The sequence below is a fragment of the Bos indicus x Bos taurus genome, chromosome 5 (genome assembly GCF_003369695.1).
Source record: "Bos indicus x Bos taurus breed Angus x Brahman F1 hybrid chromosome 5, Bos_hybrid_MaternalHap_v2.0, whole genome shotgun sequence".
Lineage (NCBI taxonomy): Eukaryota > Metazoa > Chordata > Mammalia > Artiodactyla > Bovidae > Bos > Bos indicus x Bos taurus.
In genome coordinates, this window is record NC_040080.1 from 35,035,086 (window position 1) to 35,056,575 (window position 21,490).

At 40.9% G+C, this 21,490-nt stretch overlaps 1 protein-coding gene across 5 annotated transcripts in view; it reads right to left on the bottom strand.

Moving 5' to 3' along the window:
- The window catches only part of BCAT1 (branched chain amino acid transaminase 1), a 119,005-nt gene that overhangs the window by 18,619 nt on the left and 78,896 nt on the right, over window positions 1-21,490 (bottom strand). For all 5 annotated transcript variants that reach the window (XM_027541552.1, XM_027541549.1, XM_027541551.1 and 2 more), the window contains exons 6-8: window positions 14,171-14,334; window positions 7,565-7,707; window positions 1,620-1,705 (exon numbers count right to left, since the gene is read on the bottom strand). In XM_027541552.1, the coding sequence (XP_027397353.1) occupies window positions 1,620-1,705; window positions 7,565-7,707; window positions 14,171-14,334 (393 nt within the window). The remainder of the gene's footprint in view (window positions 1-1,619; window positions 1,706-7,564; window positions 7,708-14,170; window positions 14,335-21,490) is intronic.

The following is a 21,490-nucleotide window of genomic DNA, read 5'->3' on the forward strand; positions in this document are numbered from 1 at the left end:
GAACATCTGCTCAAGGATAGGAAGTGGGGGAAAAAAAAAACCCTGATGCTTTTAAGCTGTGTTTAAACTATCTGTTTCATACTCATTCTTTAATCTGTTTAATTCTCATTCTTTGTTAATAGTTAAAGCTCAAAAAAAAAAAAACAAAAAGCTGGTCAAGAGGCTATATGAATTAAGGGCAGCAAAGAATGGGTACTTTAAGTAAGAAGAGAGCATTTTTTTTAATGTACAAGTCCACAACAGATACAAATGGAAATCACTGCCCTTGGCAAGATTCAAACCATTAGAAGACTGCTTCGTGCTGTAAGTATATTTGGAAAGATAAAAAAAAATATGCCTGCAATAGAAATGTGGCTTTTTGTAAGTTTCAATTTATCTCAGTCTGCAACTGCAATTAAGTCGTACAAAGGTAAGTAAATAAATAAATAAGTAAACTCCAGAAAATCAGCCAAGTTAAAGCTGAGTTTTATGTTCTGGAAAAGAAAAAAAAATAATCTCCTGTAAATAAACAGAATTGTTTTTCCTCTCCTCAGCCTCCTTTATCTTTGGACAATTTTCCCCTGTCTGGCAAATACTGGTAACCCCCCACATGCCTCTTGGCGTGTATGTCTCACAGTTTTAAAAATAAATTATAGCTAAGAAGTCAAGAAAAAACTTCCTCCATAATAACCTATTTTTCATGCTAGCAAATCATTAGTGTGGGAAAGCATTTCCACTTGCAACTTGTCATCAAACCTTCTGTACTTGGTTGATTTTTCTCTTTAATGAAACAAAAATTACTGAGCTTGGAAAATACATCTTTCCAATTGCAAACATATTTAGGACAGGGCAAGCTGTTTGAAATTATACCAACAGTCTGTAAATGTCATGCCCAATGTGCCAGCCAGCATGTGGCAGTTGGGTCTTGTCTACTTCAGGGTTTTGTAGAATTATTTATAGCACATTTTCTCTACTTCCAAAGCCTTTTCCAAAGAAACTGTACTCTCCTAGACATGTGTATTTCTAAACATTTGTCCTATTAACACTGTTTGACCACAGTATGTTCAAAGCCTTTTCTTGTCCCCTGGAGACCATTTTAACACATGGGTCAAAAGTCCCATCCAAGAATCTTTGCCAGCTTAACCAACTCATTCAATATTCATCTTGAATATGCGAAGTCATTTCCAGTACCGAATGGTTTAACAGACTTGCCTGTGTCATGTGAATCAGAAAGGCTACTGAAAACAACTTTATATTTTCTTGAGTGTTTAGATTTTAAAAGGCTGGCAAAAAGGAAGTACACGGAGGATAAACCAGGTGAATTAATAGGAGACACCTGGCATAAAGCTTGAGTCTAGTACTAGAATACTTCTTCACTAGGACAACTTGTTAAACTGGTTTCTGCCTGCCCTTCCCTATAAACAGTACTTATTTGATAGTCTTGCCAAGACAGTCCTTCTAGAAGAGTTCTTTTCACTCAAGTTATGATTTAAAGATAAGATAACGTTGGTTGGAACTACAGGAGATCATTTCAACACTAAGCTGGACTTATTCTGATTCCTTTTTATTTCATGCTTTTATAAAAGGGGTTCATGAAAAAAAAATAAAAAATAAAAGGGGTTCATGCCAAAGGTACTCACCCACTTGTGTGCCAAGTCCAGGATGCTCTGCCTCGTCACTCCTGGAAGAATGATGCCATCTAGCGGAGGAGTTGCCAGTTCTTCTTCTATCAATTAGAAATTGGAATAGTTTCAAACTTTATTAGATGCTTTCCTAAACAACAATCACTTCTTGTTATTTTTAAAAACACTTCCTGTTATTTTTCTGGTAACAAACACGAAAAGGGGGCCACTGTTCTGTACTGTCAAATTTTCCAAATCAACTCACACTTCAGGTAGATCCTTATATTTTCTTTAAAAGAAAAAAAAATGCAGAAAAAAAAAAAAACAAGAAAGAAAATCAGTCATCCTTCTGCTGTTTAGTCACAAAGCTGTGCCGGACTCTCTGCAACACCATGAACTATAGCCCACCAGGCTCCTCCAGGTCCATGGGATTTTTCAGGCAAGAATACTGGAGTGGGTTGCCATTTCCTTCTCCAAAGGATCTTCCTGCCCAGGGGCTGCACCTGCATCTCCTACATTGGCAAATGGATTCTTTATCACTAAGCCACCAGGGAAGCCCCATCAGTCATTCTACCCCCTTCAATTTATCCTTAACCAGTGAAAAATGAGATGGTTTCCCACTAACAAACAATAAGAGTTATGAAATACTCCAAAGAGCAACATTCCAAAAGTCAAAAAACATTCCAACTGAAGAACAATCCAAAAGTCAAAAAACATTGCAAAGTCAAAAAGATTAAAGCTGGTTGTGATTAGGAAAATGTAGGTAGACTCTTATCCAGAAACTCTGGGCATTACCAAACCTTCTAAGAGTACTGTGGGGTAACCCTGTCCCAAGAGGTATGCATGCCCACTCAGGCTGTCCCTGCTCCCACACTGGCCTTGACAACTCTATCCAGAGTGGCATTCAGCCATGGAGGAGCATCCACATCAGGTATGGAGATGTTGACCTCAGCCTCTGAAATGTGAATGTAATGCATGCAGGGTGGGCTCAGGCGTGTATATGCCTAACAAAGAAAACATAAAGAAGAAAAAAAGAAATCCAAACAATAAAATAACACTCCATGGGTGACCCACAGGGCCAAAGCCAAGACACTGGTCTAGTAGGAGAATGACTGCAGACACTCCCAACCGCAGTGCAAGTGGGCATGATGACCTGTCTACAAGACTCAGTGTGGGGCTTCCCTGGGGGCCTAGCAGTTGAGAATTTGCCTGCCCATGCAGGGAACATAGGTTCAATCCCTGGTCGGGGAAGATCCCACAAGCCATGGGACAATTAAACTAAGCCAATGTGCCTTAACTACTGTCTGAGTGCCACAGCTACTGAGTTCATGCGCCTGGAGCCTGTGCTCCACAATAAGAGAGGCCATCCCCCTGAGAAGCCTGTGCACTGAACAAATAACCCCCGCTCACAGCAACAAAGACCCAGTACACCCAGAAATAAATAAATCTTACAAAAAAAAAAAAGAGTGTGGCACACCAGCCAACAGCCTCCTTCCAGAAGGATGCCTCTGGTACTCAACATTCCCCTTCCTCCTCACCTCTGGCACCCAGGAAGCTGAATCTAGTGAGAAATTCGAGCCTTAAACAATCACTTTATATAGATGTGGAACCTTACAATAGATGTGTTGCTTGTCATGTGTCTGCAGAGGACTTCACAAGGGATGCTGTAAAGGACCACTGGGTAGCAAAAGTTGGGTAGAAGTCAGTCTTTGAACTCCAGAGCCGCTTGATGCAGCCTGAAAGGACTTCAGAGATCACCTAGTGCAGTCCTGTTTTCCAGAAGGAGAAACTGAGGCTGAAGAAACATGTGACTTCCCAAGGTTGGTGACACTGGGGAACACTGTCAGCGCTCAAGTCTCTCAACACTGTGGCCACCATCCTTTCTTTTTGCAGACTGTGCTCTGGACTCATCCACTCCACTGTGGCCACATGAGACGTCCCCAACAACAACACAGCTCTCTGGAATGCCAAGACTTTATGTTTACTCCTGTGTCCCCAAAACTCAATAAGATGCCTGGCCTGGAGTGATATGTAATACATGTTTTTGAGTTAAAAAAAAAAAATCCTCTTTGTTAGGGTATAGCAGTATGATTTCTTTGAATTTTGAGTCAAAAAATCATCTGCTGAAAACCACTGTTTCAAAAGAAGAAAATTTGTTTTTGGCAATGTTTTGGGGGCTACTTTGATCTCAAGATAAACACGTGTTTTGCAATAGCAAGCAAGCTGGATATATGGATGTATGGATCTACATGTGTATGCACACATACACCCCACACATATAAACAAACAATTCTAGTGTCCCCAAACCGGACCTCTCCTAAAGCTTGCTGGGCTCTAAGACCATGTGCTAAGTCATTCAGTCGCGTCCAACTCTTTGTGACTTCATGGACTGTAGCCCACCAGGCTCCTTTGTCCATGGGATCCTCCAGGCAAAAATACTGAAATGGGTTGCCATGCCCTTCTCCTAAGACTGCATAGAGTTCAATGAAAACAGTGGCCCTGCGTGGGCAAATGCAGTTTTGTGAAACATATGTAACACCCAAATCTGTAACCACTAGCCTGAGGTCAAGGAACAGAACATCTGCTTCTCTGGTTGCCAGACAGAGATGATGACATGACAACATTTGGGTGAGAAATATTCATTTTCCTCTGCAACCACAAACAAGCTTACAAGAGCCAGAATGAGCTCCAGATTGCTCAACAGGAGGAAAACAGAGCCTACGAACGCAGCTTGTTTTTGACAGAGAAATCATTTGGGGGAGATGAAGAGTTTAGAAGCAATGACAGCAGGATTCATCTGACTTCCCAAATTCAAGCACTAATGGGAACCAGGAATGTGGGTTTGTGTTAACGACCCAAACACCAACAGAACAATCATTCATTCATTCAACAATATATACTGAGCATCTATCAGTATCAGTCAGCATCAGTGCCGCTGGCCATTCTAAGTATGAGGGATACAGCAGGGAACAAAATCGATGTAACTCCTTGCTCACTTTCTAATGGGCAGAGGCAAACAATTATATTAAATAGCATGTTAAGCAATGGAAGGGGAAAAAAAGAAGGTGATAGGGAGTGTTGGGGAGAGAGTTTAAGATTTGTATTAAGGTATCCAAGAAAAGGCTTACTGAGAATGGGGTATGTGGCAAAGACTTGAAGGAGGTGAGTGAGCAGCCACCCAGCAAGAGTACTCTGAGCAGAGCTGGTGTAAATGCATCCCAAACTCCCTGTGAAATCCAACCACGACAATCCCATCTTACTTTCATAGTAGTTCCAGTGTCTAGTATTAGATAATACTGCTTTCTCAACAGTGAACAGTGTGTATGTCATATGACTCATCAATGAAATAATACAGAATTGGGGGCCATGTGATCTTACAATCAGGGCTGCAGTGATGGAATCAAAACCTACATGAAGAGACACTCAAAAAGGACCTACTGTATAGTACAGGGAACTCTACTCAGTGTTGTGGTAACCTATAAGGGAAAAGAATTTTAAAAAGAATGTAAACATACACACACACACACACACACACACACACACACACACTGAATCACTTTGATATACACCTGAAACTAACCCAACCTTGTAAATCAACTATAGTTTAAAAACAAAACCAAAAAACCCATGAGTTCCAACCCAAGCGTCACAAGATAGGGCACAGCGCTGTGGCAGCTACCTTGGCCCAGAGGAATGGTGAGCGGGTGCTCATGGAAAGAACTCTGCTTGTAACTCTTATTGCAAAGCTTTTTGGGGAAAAAAACTCAATATTTTGCTAATTTTCAACACATTATTCTTTGTCTTTTCCTAAAGCCACACAGTATAAATCAAAGTTACTAGAGTTGCTGCAATGTCTGTTTCCTTTTTAAGCCCAAAGATTGTTCCTGACATTTCCCTCACTCCTCTCAGAATACTGTTCAAACATTTGTTCCATTTCCTTTCTCCTTACTTTAAATTTTATCTGATCTGTCAGTGAACACCCTCAAATTGAAGGAACATCTTCACATTAAAACTATACTTATCTCAGGCAACCATAACCTGAATAGGAACTCTCAAGTTCTTGTATATTTTATAAGAGCCAGAAGACAAATTCATTCAATTCTCTTCTGACCTTTAAAAGCCATGGAAATGGTTCATGATTATTGTTTGCATAACGGGTCATTTTTCACCAGGACAGTTTCTGGTGTTTCTGGTTAAATCGTGTAGCTCTGATTCAGACTGTGCTTAAATCCTGACATCTCCCGTCCATAAATAAGGATGGTACCACTTCTGTATGAGGTCACTGGTTTTGTTTGGGGTTGCGTGGGTTTTCTTGGCAATGGGGATGGCAGTGGGTAGATGGAAAGAATGAACTGAATCAATTTATTATCTCCTATGTACAGAGTTCAACAGTGGCTGTCAACTTTCAGGCACAGCTTTTGATATATGTCATATGTAATAACTCCAATTTAGAAATCACAAATATTCCAGTACAAATTGTGTTTTCAAGAGTGTCAACTACAAACAGCCAGGTATGGAAGGACAAACATAATCTATATCTGGCTTTTCATATGCCAAGGGTTACCAAGGATCAACCCCAGAACATGGTGTACTCACCACACCTGTTTATTCTCACTGTGACTGGAATATAAGGCTCATCTTGTAATTCTCTGAAAGCAGTGCTCAAATTAGCTCTGAAGTCAGCCACATCTGAATCACCATTTCCCTCTATTTGTAGCCAAATAACAAAAGAGCAAGAGGCTACTATATCTGCTTTAAAATTAAAATTTCATTTAAAATCTGAATTAAAACCAATCCCAAGATTTCAGCAGTATTAGGTTGGTCAAAAAATTGTTTGAACTCAACTCAATCTTCGGAAACTTATCATTTTACATTTGGGCTTTCCCTGGTGGCTCAGACTGTAAAGAATCTGTCTGCAATGCAGGAGACTCAGGTTCGATCTCTGGTTTAGGAAAATCCCCTGGAGAAGGGAATGGCTACCCACTCCAGTATTCTTGCCTGGAGAATCCCATAGACAGAGGAGCCACATTTGGAAACTTATCATTTTACATTTCTAGTCTGTGGTTTCTGCCAACTAATTTAAAAGAACTGCAAAGAAGGAAAGTGAGCATTCAGGATATTAAAGGTAATAAAGAAGTACTGATTTTTGTAATAGACATATATTAATGGTCTTAAATGAACCACAATCTACATACAACCCCCAAATTAAGACCAATTTGCCCTAAAAACGGTGTCCTTTATTCAAATAGAGCTCCAGTGTAAACCTGGAAGGCTTCTAATGTATTATCAAAATACGTAGAAAGGGCAATGATTGTTACATGAATTACAACAAGAGCATGCACTAAATTTCGTATCAGTAGAAAGAGTAGACTATGTTTATCACTACAGTGTCTTATACATAGTATATGGTAAATGACCACAGGCTTCCCCAGTGGCTCAGACGTGAAGAATCCACCTGCTGTGGAGGAGGGGTGGGTTCAATCCCTGGGTTGGGAAGAGTCCCTGGAGGAGAACATGGTAACCTACTCCAGTATTCTTGCCTGGGAAATGCCACGGGCAGAGAAGCCTAGCCGGCTACAATCCATGCGGTCACAAAGAGTCAGACATGGCTGAAGCAACTGAGCATGCATGCATACATGGTAAATGATCACTGAAATAATCAGATCAGAAAAATGATAAGATAATAAAAGGATAAGGAAGCACATTTTCAAACAGTGGAGATTTAAATTCCTTAAATTGACAACTCAAAAGTAAGTACATCTAAAGCCAAAAAACAAAGCCAAAAATCTTTGTAAATACTGTAAACTTAAACTCATGTATACTTGGACAGCAAAAGCACAGAAAATCTTAAGATCTTGGAAGTGTGCTACTTGTTCTCTTGTTTTAAGGTTTTAGTTATTTTCTCTCCAATCCCACTGAAAATGATTGAAAAATAGCAGAGAGCTGAAATCTGGGTGGATTACCTCCATCTTCATTTATCCAATAAAGAAAAAGATTCATAGTTCCAACTTCAGTTATTTGATTATCTTCTCCATAGAGCCACAGAACCTGCTGACATGCATTTTCCACGGCTTCACATTGGGCAAAAAGAGATGAGCCATAATTCCTTTTAAGAAAGAGGAAACACATGATTATGACTATACTTCAGCCCCTACCTCCCAGCAAGTCTTTAATTCAAGCATGGATGTAGTCAATGTACTAGATTCTTAATTATATATCCTCTCCAGTTAACTGCATAATATTAGAGGAAACACATTAGAGAATCTACATGGTCTAACTGCATTCATTTGGGAGAGAGAGATCAAAGAAAAATTGTGCAATTCTAACTTGAAAAAAGAGAACACAGGTGAAGAGCCAAGTCAACAACACTTAAAAGTTACTATTTTTTTCACATGCCAATCAATTTTACGTGAATTACTTCATTTTGGAGGCGTGCTACTTTTTCCCTTTGTTCTAAGGTTCTAGTTCTTTTTACTGGAGAAGACCGTGATGCTGGGAAAGATTGAAGGCAAAAGGAGAAGAGGGCAGCAAAGGATGAGCTGGTTAGATAGCATCACTGACTCAGTGGACACAAATCTGAGCAAATTCTCAGAGATAGTGAAGGACACAGAAGTCCAGTGTGTTGCAGTCTATGCGGGTCGCAAAGAGTCAGACATGACTTAGTGACTGAATAAGAATATTTCATTTAAACCCCACAAAACACTATTGAGTTAGCCACGATCATTAGTCCCATGGTTCAGATGAGAAACTGAGGCTTAGAGAAGTAACTTATATCAAGTTATATCTATTAATTAGCAGAGCACCAACTCCATGCTCTAACTGGTACCTTTCAATATAATCAAGAAATACCTATTGCTCAATGTCTAAATTCCCTAAAAGTGAGACAAGAGGCCAAAAATCCTTATTTTAACCAAAAAATATTCCAAAAGCCTGTTTTTCTCAATCAATACTATTCACTTTGGATTATTCAAAGGAACATGGCATATCTTCCTGGAATGACAATGTAGTTTCTAATAGTAATTTATTTACTCATTCATTCATTCATTACCTGACTCCTAGAAGTTTAAGTAAACTCGGTAGGGAAGCACTTTCCTCTGTGAGTCCGAGTGTAAGATACAATTGACATTTAACACACACAGACACACACATACACACAGCTTGTGGAGAATAAATTTAAACTCAAGAGACAAGAAATTTAGATATATTGGAATTGACTCTTTTTAAAGAAGATATATTTTGACAAATGGTCTATCATTTGGAAGGAGAAATGACTTCTAAATTAAACAGAAATATTAATGCTTTTTATACCTTAAAATTTTATTTGGCGTTCTTGTCTGGAGAATCCCCGGGACGGGGGAGCCTGGTGGGCTGCCGTCTACGGGGTCGCACCGAGTCAGACACAACTGAAGCGACTTAGCAGCAGCAGCAGCAGCAGTTTCATTCATAATGATGCCTAGCTCTCACTATCCTCATTAATGAGTTCTCCAATTATATGTTGCCTTAGGAGAAAAGGATTGGGGCTTCCCTGGTGGCTCAGAGGGTAAAGCGTCTGCCTGCAATGCAGGAGACCTGGGTTTGATCCCTGGGTCAGGAAGATCCCCTGGAGAAGGAAATGGCAATCCACTCCAGTACTCTTGCCTGGAAAACCCCATGGACAGAGAAGCCTGGTAGGCTATAGTCCATGGGATCACAAAGACTCAGACACAACTGAGCGGCTTCACTTTCACTTTAGGAGAAAAGGAAGTAATATTTTAAATTTATCCTTTATTAAATGGGAAAAGTATGCAGTAGAATACAAAATATGAATCAATGCTTTAGATAAAACATGAGAGTCCTCAAATATATGTGATGCTTGTTTGCCTTTCTATGCTCCTGGCTGTATAATTCACTTTCCTTGGCTTTTAGAAGATATCAGCAAACAAGCTTGAAAGCACTCCTCTATGACAGTCAGGACTAGGAAAAAACCCTAGACCCATCCTTGGACTATGAAGCCCCAAGAAGTACACAGAAACAATCAAACATACTACCAAAAAATTAATGTTATTATTACTTTCCACAAAATACCCACCTAGGCCTTTTAAATGATCTCTTTTATATCTGGGCAAGATTAAATTTTTAGTATTTCCTAAGTCGAAGTGTAACTTAAACACAGAAGCCATATATCCCAGTGGCTACATGCCATTCTCATCTGCACAGCTTCTCTTCTCTTCCCACTATGCCCTCTTGGGCCCTTCCTATGCAGCCAAGTCATTCTGCTTGGGTTGACAATCATAGCATCCTGCCCCTACCACAAATGAAGAAAAGGGTGGGCAAGTAACTAAGTTGCCCATAAGTTCTTCTTTGAGTTTACTCACTCATTCATTTCAATGTACAAAACCCTTTGAAATTTTCTCCTTTTCTCCCTTTGAGAATGGTGGCAGCTTGTCTGCTATGATGCTGGGTCTCTTGTATCCATGATCACCAGCCTTCAAAGCAGAAGACATCTGAATTAGGAGAGCCTTAGGCTAATGCATAGCCAGAAGCTTTGACAAGAGATGGGGGAAGGATGGAAAGAGAGAGAAAAGGAGAGAAGAGAGAGACTGGGGTGGATGTAGCATGAGCAGCACATATGCAAGGGCAAAGCAATCTAGTGACAATGATTAGACCTCTTATTGATCCACAGCTACCATGAGCCAACATGAGCCATAGCTAACATGAGCCAGTCAATCCCTTCTCTACTCAAGATGGATTGAGCTAGTTTTCTGACCTGTAACTCAAAGACTAGTGACTAATAACTGAAGTATTCTAGAAAGCTATGGTATTGAAACAGACATCATACAATCTGGGGAATGATGAGATTTATTTACACCAAGGTATTCAGATTCCTTTAAAAGACCCTCAACATGTATACTTCAAAACACAGGCAATGAAATGTAAATTACTAGTCAGTCTGGAGATGGCATAATTCTAATATTCAGGAGGCTTTCATTTTTAATGACCATAAAACATCAGACCACCCATATTCAGAACTAATAGCAAATACACAGTTCAGTTCAGTTCAGCTCAATTGCTCAATCGTGTCCGACTCTTTGCGACCCCATGAATTGCAGCACGCCAGGCCTCCCTGTCCATCACCAACTCCCGGAGTTCACTCAGACTCACGTCCATGGAGTCGGTGATGCAATCCAGCCATCTCATCCTCTGTCTGGCCTGGTAACTGGGTTCAATTATGAATACTTTTTAAGGAGTATAGACCAGCCTGCAGGGAGAGTTTGGTAGACAGAGCATGGGTTTGGAGCCAATAGGCTCAGATGCAGCTCTTTAATGCCTACTGATTATTTAGTTGCTAAGTTATATGCGACTCTTCTGTGACCCCATGGACTGTAGTCCGCCTGCCTCCTCTGTCCATGGGACTTCCCAGGCAAGAATACTGGAGCGGGAATCTCCTCCAGGGGATCTTCCTGACCCAGGGATTGAACCTGCACCTCCCTCACTGACAAGTGGATTCTTTACCACTGAGCCTAGGGAAGTCCATTTATAGGTGTGTTTTTCCCCAAATACAAATGTGTATCAAAATTCTCTCTCAGGTGTAAACTGTATCATTAATGTCCACTGGGTTATTGATACTTTGGTAATATACTTGGGCTTCCTTCCACATGCTGCCAATATTAAGAAGGAAAACACATGTCCTTGGAAGAAAGAGGAAAATGAAAAAGTGGGAAAACTGTCTACATATAATTTTAATGTAGAATCTGGGAGACTAGGAATATTAAATACATCCCTCCAAACGAGTAAATCCTATTGTGTGCAATCTAACTGATTACTCCTAGGAGAGAGCCCAGGAGATAAAACCAGAAAGAAAGAGAGCCTCATAATATAAACCATTGTCTGTTGAGAGAGTACCACCTACCAGGCAGGGCCCTAGGTTCTGAACCCCATTATTTCAACAAATTGTCTTAACACAACCATAGATGTTATTATACTTTTGAGGATTTGTAGGGAGAAAGGACTTAATGGCATAAGATCATGCAGATATGTGCACGATTCGTGGGTATCTCTAAGTCCACGCTGGAAACCGCTAGGTTCTAACTCCATACTTGTTGAGAGCTCCCTAAGTGCCAGCCAGGATCCTAGGCACTTCACATTATCCTCCTCCATCCTCACAGGTAAAGTGGGCATTATTACCCTCATTTTATCAATGAGGAAACTAAGGCTTACAATTTAATCTAAGTTTAAAAGTTCTAAGATTAAAAAATTTAATCTTAGAATTTTAAAAATACATATATTCTCTCTGTTCCTCAGATTCACTTAGACAGAAAGCAAAAAATTCTTGAGCTTGTGAAAGTCAACAGATATTTAATAATTACCAATTGACTACAGAGGTACTAAAAAAAAGATTAGAAGGTAACTACTGAATGGAGGAGGGCATGGCAACCCGCTCCAGCATTCTTGCCTGGAGAATCCCCATGGACAGAGGAGCCTGGAGGGCTGCAGTCCATGGGGTCGCAAAGAGCCGGACACAACTGAGCAACTAAGCCCAGCACAGCATTGAATAAGTCAGGTCTAGAAAGGAACAATAATACATAAATCTAAGGTTGCCGCCAAATGTCTTTGTTAACTAAACTGAATGACGGTAGATGCAAAATCATTTGTTTCCCTGTGCTCCTCCAGCTGGGAGTACAGGAGCAGAGAGGTTTCAAGCTCTTGGAAACAACAGGCGGGTTTGTGACGAATCCACTCTCTGCTTCATGCGTGCCCTCTTGCCAATTTTGCGTTTATGTATGGGGCCCAAAACTCTCTTCTCTAAGAAATTTCAAGTCAATGTCCACTGATTCTGGTCCACGTGAGCCTAATGAGTCAAACTAGTAATTTATTTTATAGTTGGCTTTATTTCTTAGAGAAGTTTCAGATTACCGAAAACCTGAGCAAAAAACAGAGCTTCTAGAACTCTTATTCCTCAATTTCCATTTCCCTTCTTATTAACATCTCACATTAGTGGGGTACACTTGTTATAACTGATGAGACAATATTGAAATACTAGTTGTTCATAGTAACACCGGACTTCAGTCTTTGTATTGTAAAGAAAGTAGTGATTTTTAATTGCTCTTTAACGATCATATATTCTATGAGACTGCCTCAATATCCTCTTTGTAACAAATAACCATCTGCCCAGACACCAAACTGAAGGATTCCCTGCAATTTGTGTCCCCATGTTATCTTTTCCCTAGGCAGGTAGGGGGAGCTAGAGAGTATGATTTAAAGTAGAAAAAATTTTACATTCTCTCTTCATCAAGACTGTTGCTTTACTGCAACGTGCACTGAGAGAAGTTTTAATAGAGTAATACAGATATGCTCTGTGAATAAGTCTGAAAAAGTAAAAAAGCCATTGAGAACAAACAAAAAAGTTTTTGATCTGGCTAGCCTAGGACTTAGGAAGGAGATCTAACACGGAATAAAGTGACTTAGTTTATTTAATGAACTCCATCAGAATTTTTTTTTTTTTTCTGGGCTTCCCTCATAGCTCAGTCATTAAAGAATCTGCCTGAAATGCAGGATCCCTGGGTTTGATCCCTGGGTTGGGAAGATCCCCTGGAGAAGGAAATGGCAACCTATTCTAGTATTCTTGCCTGGAAAATTCCATGGACAGAACAGCCTGGCATGCTACAGTCCATGGGGTTGCAAGAGTCGGATACAACCTAGCGACTAAGCCACCACCATCAGGATTTTTCTGACCCGATGAGGGAATGCAGTTAGTGAGTGAATGCCACGAGGGATGACAGGACATAGCATTTTACCATCATGTGTTTTTGGGGACAGAAAAGTGAGAAATAGAAAAAGTCTATGGAGAGTTCAAAGCCAGCTGTCAAGGTCTCTCTGGCATGTCAGCACCACATCCTTCCTCTCTCCCAGGGCCCAGAAGACTGCACTGAGTCACCTTGAGGGCCAGCTGGTGCTCTTCCAAAGGAAGAGCCACGCTGGGTAACCCGGCTATTCTTGTTCACCCGTCGGGGCATTCCCGATTCACGGCCAAGTCCACCCCTGAAATTGTCTAACACTTTCAAATGCTCTTTTATTTCCAGCCAGCTACATATGGCCTATGAGACTGGCCTGACCGAGCCAAAGCAGGGCTGTCCCACAGCCAGTTGGCAGCAGATATGGTTGCAATCTGCGGGAATGAAGACAGCACTTCAGTGAAGCAGGCACCTTCCCCAGACAGGGCTCCTTGGAGCCGACTGAGAGCTTGGGCCCCGACACCAGATGCTCTCGAATGCCAACTGTCAGCCCGCGGCCAGGGACCAGCATCCCGGGCAGCTCATCCAAAGCGCTGATTTCATTCCTGGTCTAGTTACTTTAGTTCTTGCTTATGTTTAACAGTCAATGTTTCTCCCTTCAAAGGGCCACAGAGGTTATCCTTCAAACAGCTAGCACATTCAAACCACTGAAGGCTAAACACAAAATAAAAATGACCATTCCAGTGTGAATACTAATATATATATATATATATATGTATGTATGTATTGAATGAAATGGCCATAACTAAATGGTCACAAGGGACTCTATCCTTTAGACAGTAACACAGATCAACTTACCCTCCCATCTTGCAGTCTCCGGTCCCACCTTTCCAGGCTCTTACATACTTCGGGTTGGCCCACAGGGACACAGGATTAAAGCTTCCAGTGGAAAAATAAGGTCCCACTGGGCTCAAGATTACAAAGAGCAGGGCTTTAGTCGGCTTCTTGACCCCCAGAGAAGGCTGGAATATAGTAAAAGTATACACAACTGTTAATCTAAAATGCAGATGCCAGTCTCAAAGTCTAGAACAGATCTGTAACATCTCCCAGAAGCCACAAATGACAGCTGTTACTTCTGAAGTTGAGTTACACAAAGCCTGATGGTCGTCTAAGAAGAAAACACCAAGACTGGGTTCCATTTTGCTTTGCTTTCAGAGTTATGATTTTAAAGGAAAGGCAAATTTGTCTATTGTTTTATTAATAGGTTTTTTGTGCGTGCTCAGTTGCTCAGTCCTGTCTGACTCTTTGCGACCTCATGGATGGTAGCCCACCAGGCTCCTCTGTACATGGGATTACCCCAGGCAAGAATACTGGAGAGGGTTGCCATTTCCTCCTCCAGGGGACCTTCCTGACCCAGGGATCGAACCCATGTCTCCTGGGGCACCTGCATTGGCAGCGGATTCTTTACCACTGAGCCACCTGGGAAGACCAGTACACTGTCAACTAACCATATATTTTTGACAACTAGCCATGTAACACTTTTCAGGATTGCACTGATTGGGAACTGAAAAAGGAAAGAACCTAGACACGATTTCAGTCTTTGGGGATGAAACCTAATATTTGCTTCTCTAACTTGCCCTTCTACTTCATTCAAACACTATGGTGCCAGCAGACTCGGGCTGGAGAAAGTGCCATTATCGCATCCAACTATGACAGATAACAGACACCAAAAGTGTAGCTTCACTAGAAGCAAAGACATCAGACAAGACAAATCCCCGCCACCGGGGCCCCTGCCCACCAAAAGACAGAGGACGAAGGACTCAGGAATTCATATTAGGAATGACAAAGAGAGAAAACGGCCTTCCCCACAAACACTGAGAAAATCACAAGCCAACAATGCAATCATAAATTTCTTCAGCACAAAAGTAATTACTCTCAGTTGTTTTTTAAAGAGGAAAATTGAGAGACTAAAAAGTTTTGAGGGCTACATATTCTAAAGGCATTAAAGGTTGCTGGGCTATCCTGTACAGTTTAAGGCCACGCAGGTAAGAAAACAAATTAAGACTATTATATTAAATCCTGGGCAATAAAATACATACACTGAGTCCTCAAAAAAGAAGCCTAGTCTGCCTGGATCGGGTAGCAATCTGGTGTGAAAATAATGACAGGAGACTCAAATTCAGCTAATTCGTGATTTTTGTAATATGTAATGAAACTGGCTAAAAGAGGACCTGGGGATATATTTTTTTTTCTGAATTTCAATTAAATCTCCTCTTCTGCTACCTGATAGCTCAAGGGGCCTCACCCACTACTTATGCCCAGATGAAGAATCAGGTAGGGAAAAGATGTGTGAGCACGATACATTGTGTTCATGTATGTGCGCTCTGATGCCACCAGAGAGGCTTAAGAAACGGGAAGCTGAGTCCATTCACACAGGATGTGAACCTGAGAGTCACACAGGACTTGGCTGGCCCCAAAGGAAACAAAGAGTGACAGATACCAAGTTAAAGAAATGAGTCAGTTCACAGACTTAAATAATGAACTTACGGTTGCCATGGGGAAAGGATGGGGTGAAAGGATAGTTCGCATGTTTAGGATTGACAAGAACACGCAATTGTATTCAATAAGGATCTAAAGTATAGCGCAGGAAACTCTGCTCAATGCTATGTGGCAGCCTGGATGGGAGCAGAGTCTGGGGGACAATGGACACGTGTATATGTATGGCTGAGTCCCTTTGCTGTCCACCTGAAACTGTCACAACATTGTTAATAGGCTACACTCCAATGCAAAATAAAAAGTTCAAATTTAAAAGAAAAAATGATAAAGAAATGAATCAGCGTTAGGGAAATTAAGTAGTCTTGTTTAGGCTTCAGAGACAAAGCAGAGCAGGCCTCCGACCTTGCTTCTGACCTACATGGATACAGCCCGGACTACTGCTGTGGGCGTCAGCCACACCTGCTGTGAGTGTCAGAAGAGAAACACGATAGATAGATAAATAGATAGATAGATAGATGATAGGGAGCAGATCTTGGAATTTGTCAAGTGCCTTGAGGCGGTCTGGCCTACCACGCCTAGGACTTAGTAACATTCCAAGATTTGCGTAACAAAGCAAGTGTTAGTTGCTCAGTCCTTTCAGCCTCTGTAGCCCACCAGGTTCCTTTGTCCATGGGATTCTCCAGGCAAACCTACTAGAGTGGGTTTCCATTTTCTTCTCCAAAAAAGGAAACAGCATTGTAAAAACTTAACATAATACCATTGCTGCAGTTTTGCTGGCAGACTGATGAAGATGTATCAATAACCTCAGATATGCAGATGACACCACTCTTATGGCAGAAAGGGAAGAACTAAAGAGTCTCTTGATGAAAGAGAAGAGTGAAAAAGCTGGCTTACAACTCAACATTTAGAAAACTAAGATCATGGCATCCGGTCCCATCACTTCATGGCAAATAGATGGAGAAACAATGGAAACAGTGACAGACTTTATTTTCTTGGGCTCCAAAATCACTGCAGATGGTGACTGCAGCCATGAAATTAAAAGACGCTTACTCCTTGGAAGGAAAGTTATGACCAACCTAGATAGCATTTTAAAAAGTAGAGACATTACTTTGCCGACAAAGGTCCGTCTAGTCAAAGCTATGGCTTTTCCCAGTAGTCATGTATGAATGTGAGAGCTGGACCATGAAGAAAGCTGAGCACTGAAGAATTGATGCTTTTGAACTGTGGTGTTGGAGAAAATTCTTGAGAGTTGCAAGGAGATCCAGTCAATCCTAAAGGAAGTCAATCCTGAATATTCACTGGAAGAACTGATGCTGAAGCTGAAGCTCCAATACTTTGGCCACCTGATGTGAAGAACTGACTCACTGGAAAAGACGCTGATGCTGGGAAGGACTGGAGGCAGGAGGAAGGGATGACAGAGGATGAGATGGCTGGATGGCATCATTGACTCGATAGACATGAGTTTGAGCAAGCTCTGGGAATTGGCGATGGACAGAGAAGCCTGGGGTGCTGCAGTCCATGGTGTCTCAAAGAGTCGGACACGACTGAGCGACTGAACGGAACTGAACTGATGAGGATCTTTCAGTTTGCATCCTGGGATTATAAGTGGGAGAAATGAAACCTTTGAAGTCTCACCCACAAAGCGGACACGCTGCCTGGGACCTTTTCCTAATTGGAACTCCAGACTGCTGTCACATGAGACTTCCCAGTGCTGTTTAAGCACGGATGTTGGCAAATCCAATTTGGTGATGTATGTACTATTGCTCTCCTCTGCTGTTTCTATTTCTTTTTTCTTTTATGTTAGAATATTCAAAGTAGACTAGATAGTTCTCTAAAAAATATTTGTATTGCTTATATGTATATAATGAATGGCTTATTTTGTTAACAAATCCTCTGGACATGAGGCAAAAGTGAAAACTTTCAGCAAAACAGCCAGCAAGCAACAACAGGTTTTGGTTTTTTTGCTCATTTGGGTTTGTTCTTTAGTGGGAGTTGAAAAGGTCACCCCCACAAAGAATGAGGAGACTTAAACTCCATTTGCTTTTATTGGTTTCATTATTTGGAAAAAGAAATTCCCAGAATAACACACATATCTGCCTTTCTTCCCAACTTTGATAAAAATGGACTATCTTATCTCTGCACTTTTAATTACCTATCAGTTAAGTAAGCTTTACATTAAAAAAAAAATTATTGACCATTGTAATAAGGAATTAAGCTTCTCAACATAATTTAGAAATACAATATGCAGGACACAGCATCAATAATTTACCTAGCTTCTAATGGTCTAAATAAAATACCTTATTTATGGATAAACTGATAAGCATTTTATTACTGATATCACATGAATGCCTGGACTTTTTTCACTCTTGTATTTTTTGCAACCTACACTCTACTAAAAAAAAGTAACAATAACTCATCATCATGGATAAGTTTCATGTTATTCATTTCCTTCCCTTGATTTTAATTGACAGGCAAACTTGCATTTAATCCACTAGGTGGCAATAGAGAGAAAACAGATGAAAAACAGACTAACACACTAAATCTATTTCTAGAGAAGAATATCTTGATAAAAATCTTTAAACAATATCTTTATCCCTGGGTCAGGAAGATCCCCTCGAGGAGGAAATGGCAACCCCATTCCAGTATTCTTGCCTGGGAATTCCCTTGGACAGAGAAGCCTAGTGGGCTATATAGTCCATAAGGTCGCATAGAGTTGGACATGACTAAGGGATTAAACCAGCTTCCCTCGTGGCTCAGAGGGTAACGTGTCTGCCTGCAAAGCAGGAGACCCAGGTTCGATCCCTGGGTCGGGAAGATCCCCTGGAGAAGGAAATGGCAACCCACTCCAGTACTCTTGCCTGGAAAATCCCATGGACGGAGAAGCCTGGTGGGCTACAGTCCATCAGGTCGAAAAGAGTCAGACATGACTGAACGACTTCACTTCACTTCACTTAAGGGATTAAACCACCACCACCATTCTTAGCAAGCAGGTAGATTATAGACTAGAATGTTTCGATGCTGAGAGAAAATGTGTTTATGGGTACTAACTTTTATTTCTGAAATTTAAGCAAAGTCAATTCATATTTTGCAAGCACTGTAAGTACTGGTATCACCTTCATCCTTAAATAATGATTTATGTCAAATATCTTTCCATGAAAAGAACTATGACTGCACTGAAAATGATCACACTGTTTCATAAGTGAGAGTAAATCAAATGTAACTTTTTGGATCAGGAAGGGAACTCGGTGATTGGATCTGTTTCTCCCCTCCACATTTGTTCCTCAGTTCTCCCTTCTTTCCTGGAAAGCAATTTAAATTCTGTACTATTCCTACGGTAAAGAATAGTTTATGATAGCATAATATTAATCAAATGGCAATGAACAACATTCTATGATCACAAGATCAGGATTCTGGTTGAAATAAAATAAAAGCCATATACATAAAGAAAAATATGGATAGTAACAGCTGATAAGTTATGTAGACCAGTTTCACTGTCTTATTTTGATTGATTTTTAAAAATTCTCCTCTACTAGTTTCTTGGATTATTTCAATACATAAAGAACTGAAAGGGGCTTCTAAGAAATCCCTCGGAAAATGAGAAATACAAAATTTTAGATGCAAAGTTTATAATGTCTCAAGGGACCACATTGACTTTGAAGTTGGAATTCTGATATGTTAAAATATATACTCTTTTAAGTTATACCCCACAAATAATAAATAAGTATATATATGAGCATTAAATGTGGGTACATTTTGCACAAAATAACAGGACAACTGAGTGTGATGGAAAATAAAGACACATTTCACAGTGGAAATGACCACTTCTGTGTCACTTAGAAAATTACTTTGTAGAAAGGCAGGACTTCTAGGGTGATCCATCTGCAGCGGGCATTCAGCAAACTGAGAAATGTACTACTTAATAGTCCATGTTTTGGCCTGGAAGGCAGAGAAGCACTGCTGCCATGTAGAGGCTTGAGAATGATTCTGCTGGGCAAGGCAATTAGGGACAGAAGAAAATATAGAATTAGAAATAATTGGGGGACATTTTTTTGGGGGGGGGACATTTTTCAAAAAGAAATTTTTAGGGTGCTCCAAATTATTTTTTTGATTCAAAGAGTAGACTAATTAAAAAAAAAATTCTGCTAGTTCTTAAAAAAGATTAGTTAGAGGGGAAAATGACAAAGAATACTGAACTGGGATCCCTAGTAGGCAGGTGGTGAAGAATCCACTTTGCAATGCAGGGAACACAGGTTCGGTCCCTAGTTGGGGAACTAAGATCCCAGACGCTGTGGGGCAATTAAACCCTCGCACCCCAACTAGAGTCCATCTGCTGCCATGAAAAGTCCCCATCGGCCTCAACTAAGATCCAATGCAGCCAAGTTGGTTAATTAATTTCTTTTGTTAAGTTTCTATCTTAAAAAAAATAACAACAAGAACAATGAACTAAGGGGATGCTGTAAGAAACACAGGACTGACCAGTGACCCATTTAGGGTTTCAGTGTGAGTCACATGGGGGAGGAACACCAAATTCATGGAATGTGTTTATAGGAAAAACTAGTTGGCCTGATTTAAGATTTAAAAAATAATTAGCAACCCTCAATAATTACATGGTACTTTCAGGTTTCCAAGACATTCCATAGCCATTATCGCAGAAAATCCAACAATCCAGGAATATTTCTAAGTTAAACTTAGGCTCAAATGATTCACCCAGAGTTTTCATTATTTAGCTCTGGACATCGCTCTACTCTTAGTCCAGAGCTCTTTTTTTGATATCAGAATTTGAGGGGGGAAGAGGAATAAATAAATAAATCGGTGAAATTCTCGAGATTTCCTAATGTGAAGAGAATTCAAACCAGACCTTCCTTCCACCCTCAGCCTTCACCACACTCTCATATTCTATGCGTCCTCTGCTCAAACCATATGGAATCTTTTTGGATTCCTCCTTGCTTTCCTACTCAAAATATATAGGTAGAAGGCCTAACCCCCAATGTGAATGCATTTGGAGATAAAGCTTTAAAGGAGGTAAAGTTAAATGAGGTCAAAAGGCCGGTATCCCAGTCCTGTTGGGACTGTGGGACTCTGTGTGTGTTCAGTCACGTCTGACTCTTTGCCACCCCATGAACTGTAGCTCTCCAGGCTCCTCTGTCCATGGAATTTTCCGGGCAAGAATACTGGAGTGGGTTGCCATTTTCTCCTCCAGGGGATGTTCTTGACCCACAGATCATACCCGAGTCTCTTGTGTCTCCTGCACTGGCAGGTGGATTCTTTACCACTGAGCCACCTGGGTAGTCCTGTTATCCTTTTAAGAAGAGACACCAGAGCACAACTATAGAGTGACAAAGTGGACACCCACAAGCGAGGCAGTGCGGCATCACCAGAGACCAACCCTGTTCGCGCTTTGACTATGGACTTCCAGCCTCCAAAACTGAGAAAATGAATTCTGGTGTTTAAGGCACCTAATCTGCGGGCCTTCCGTGGTGGCGCAGTGATAGAGACTCTGCACTTCCACCGCAGGGGGCAAATATTTGATACCTGGTTGGGAAACTAAGATCCCGAGCGCCTCATTTTTGAAATTCTGTTGTGGCACCAGGCTTCCCTGGTGGCTCAGGTAGCAAGAATCTGCCCACAATGCAGGAGATGTGGGTTCAATCCCTGAGTCACGAAGATCCCCTGGAGGAGGAA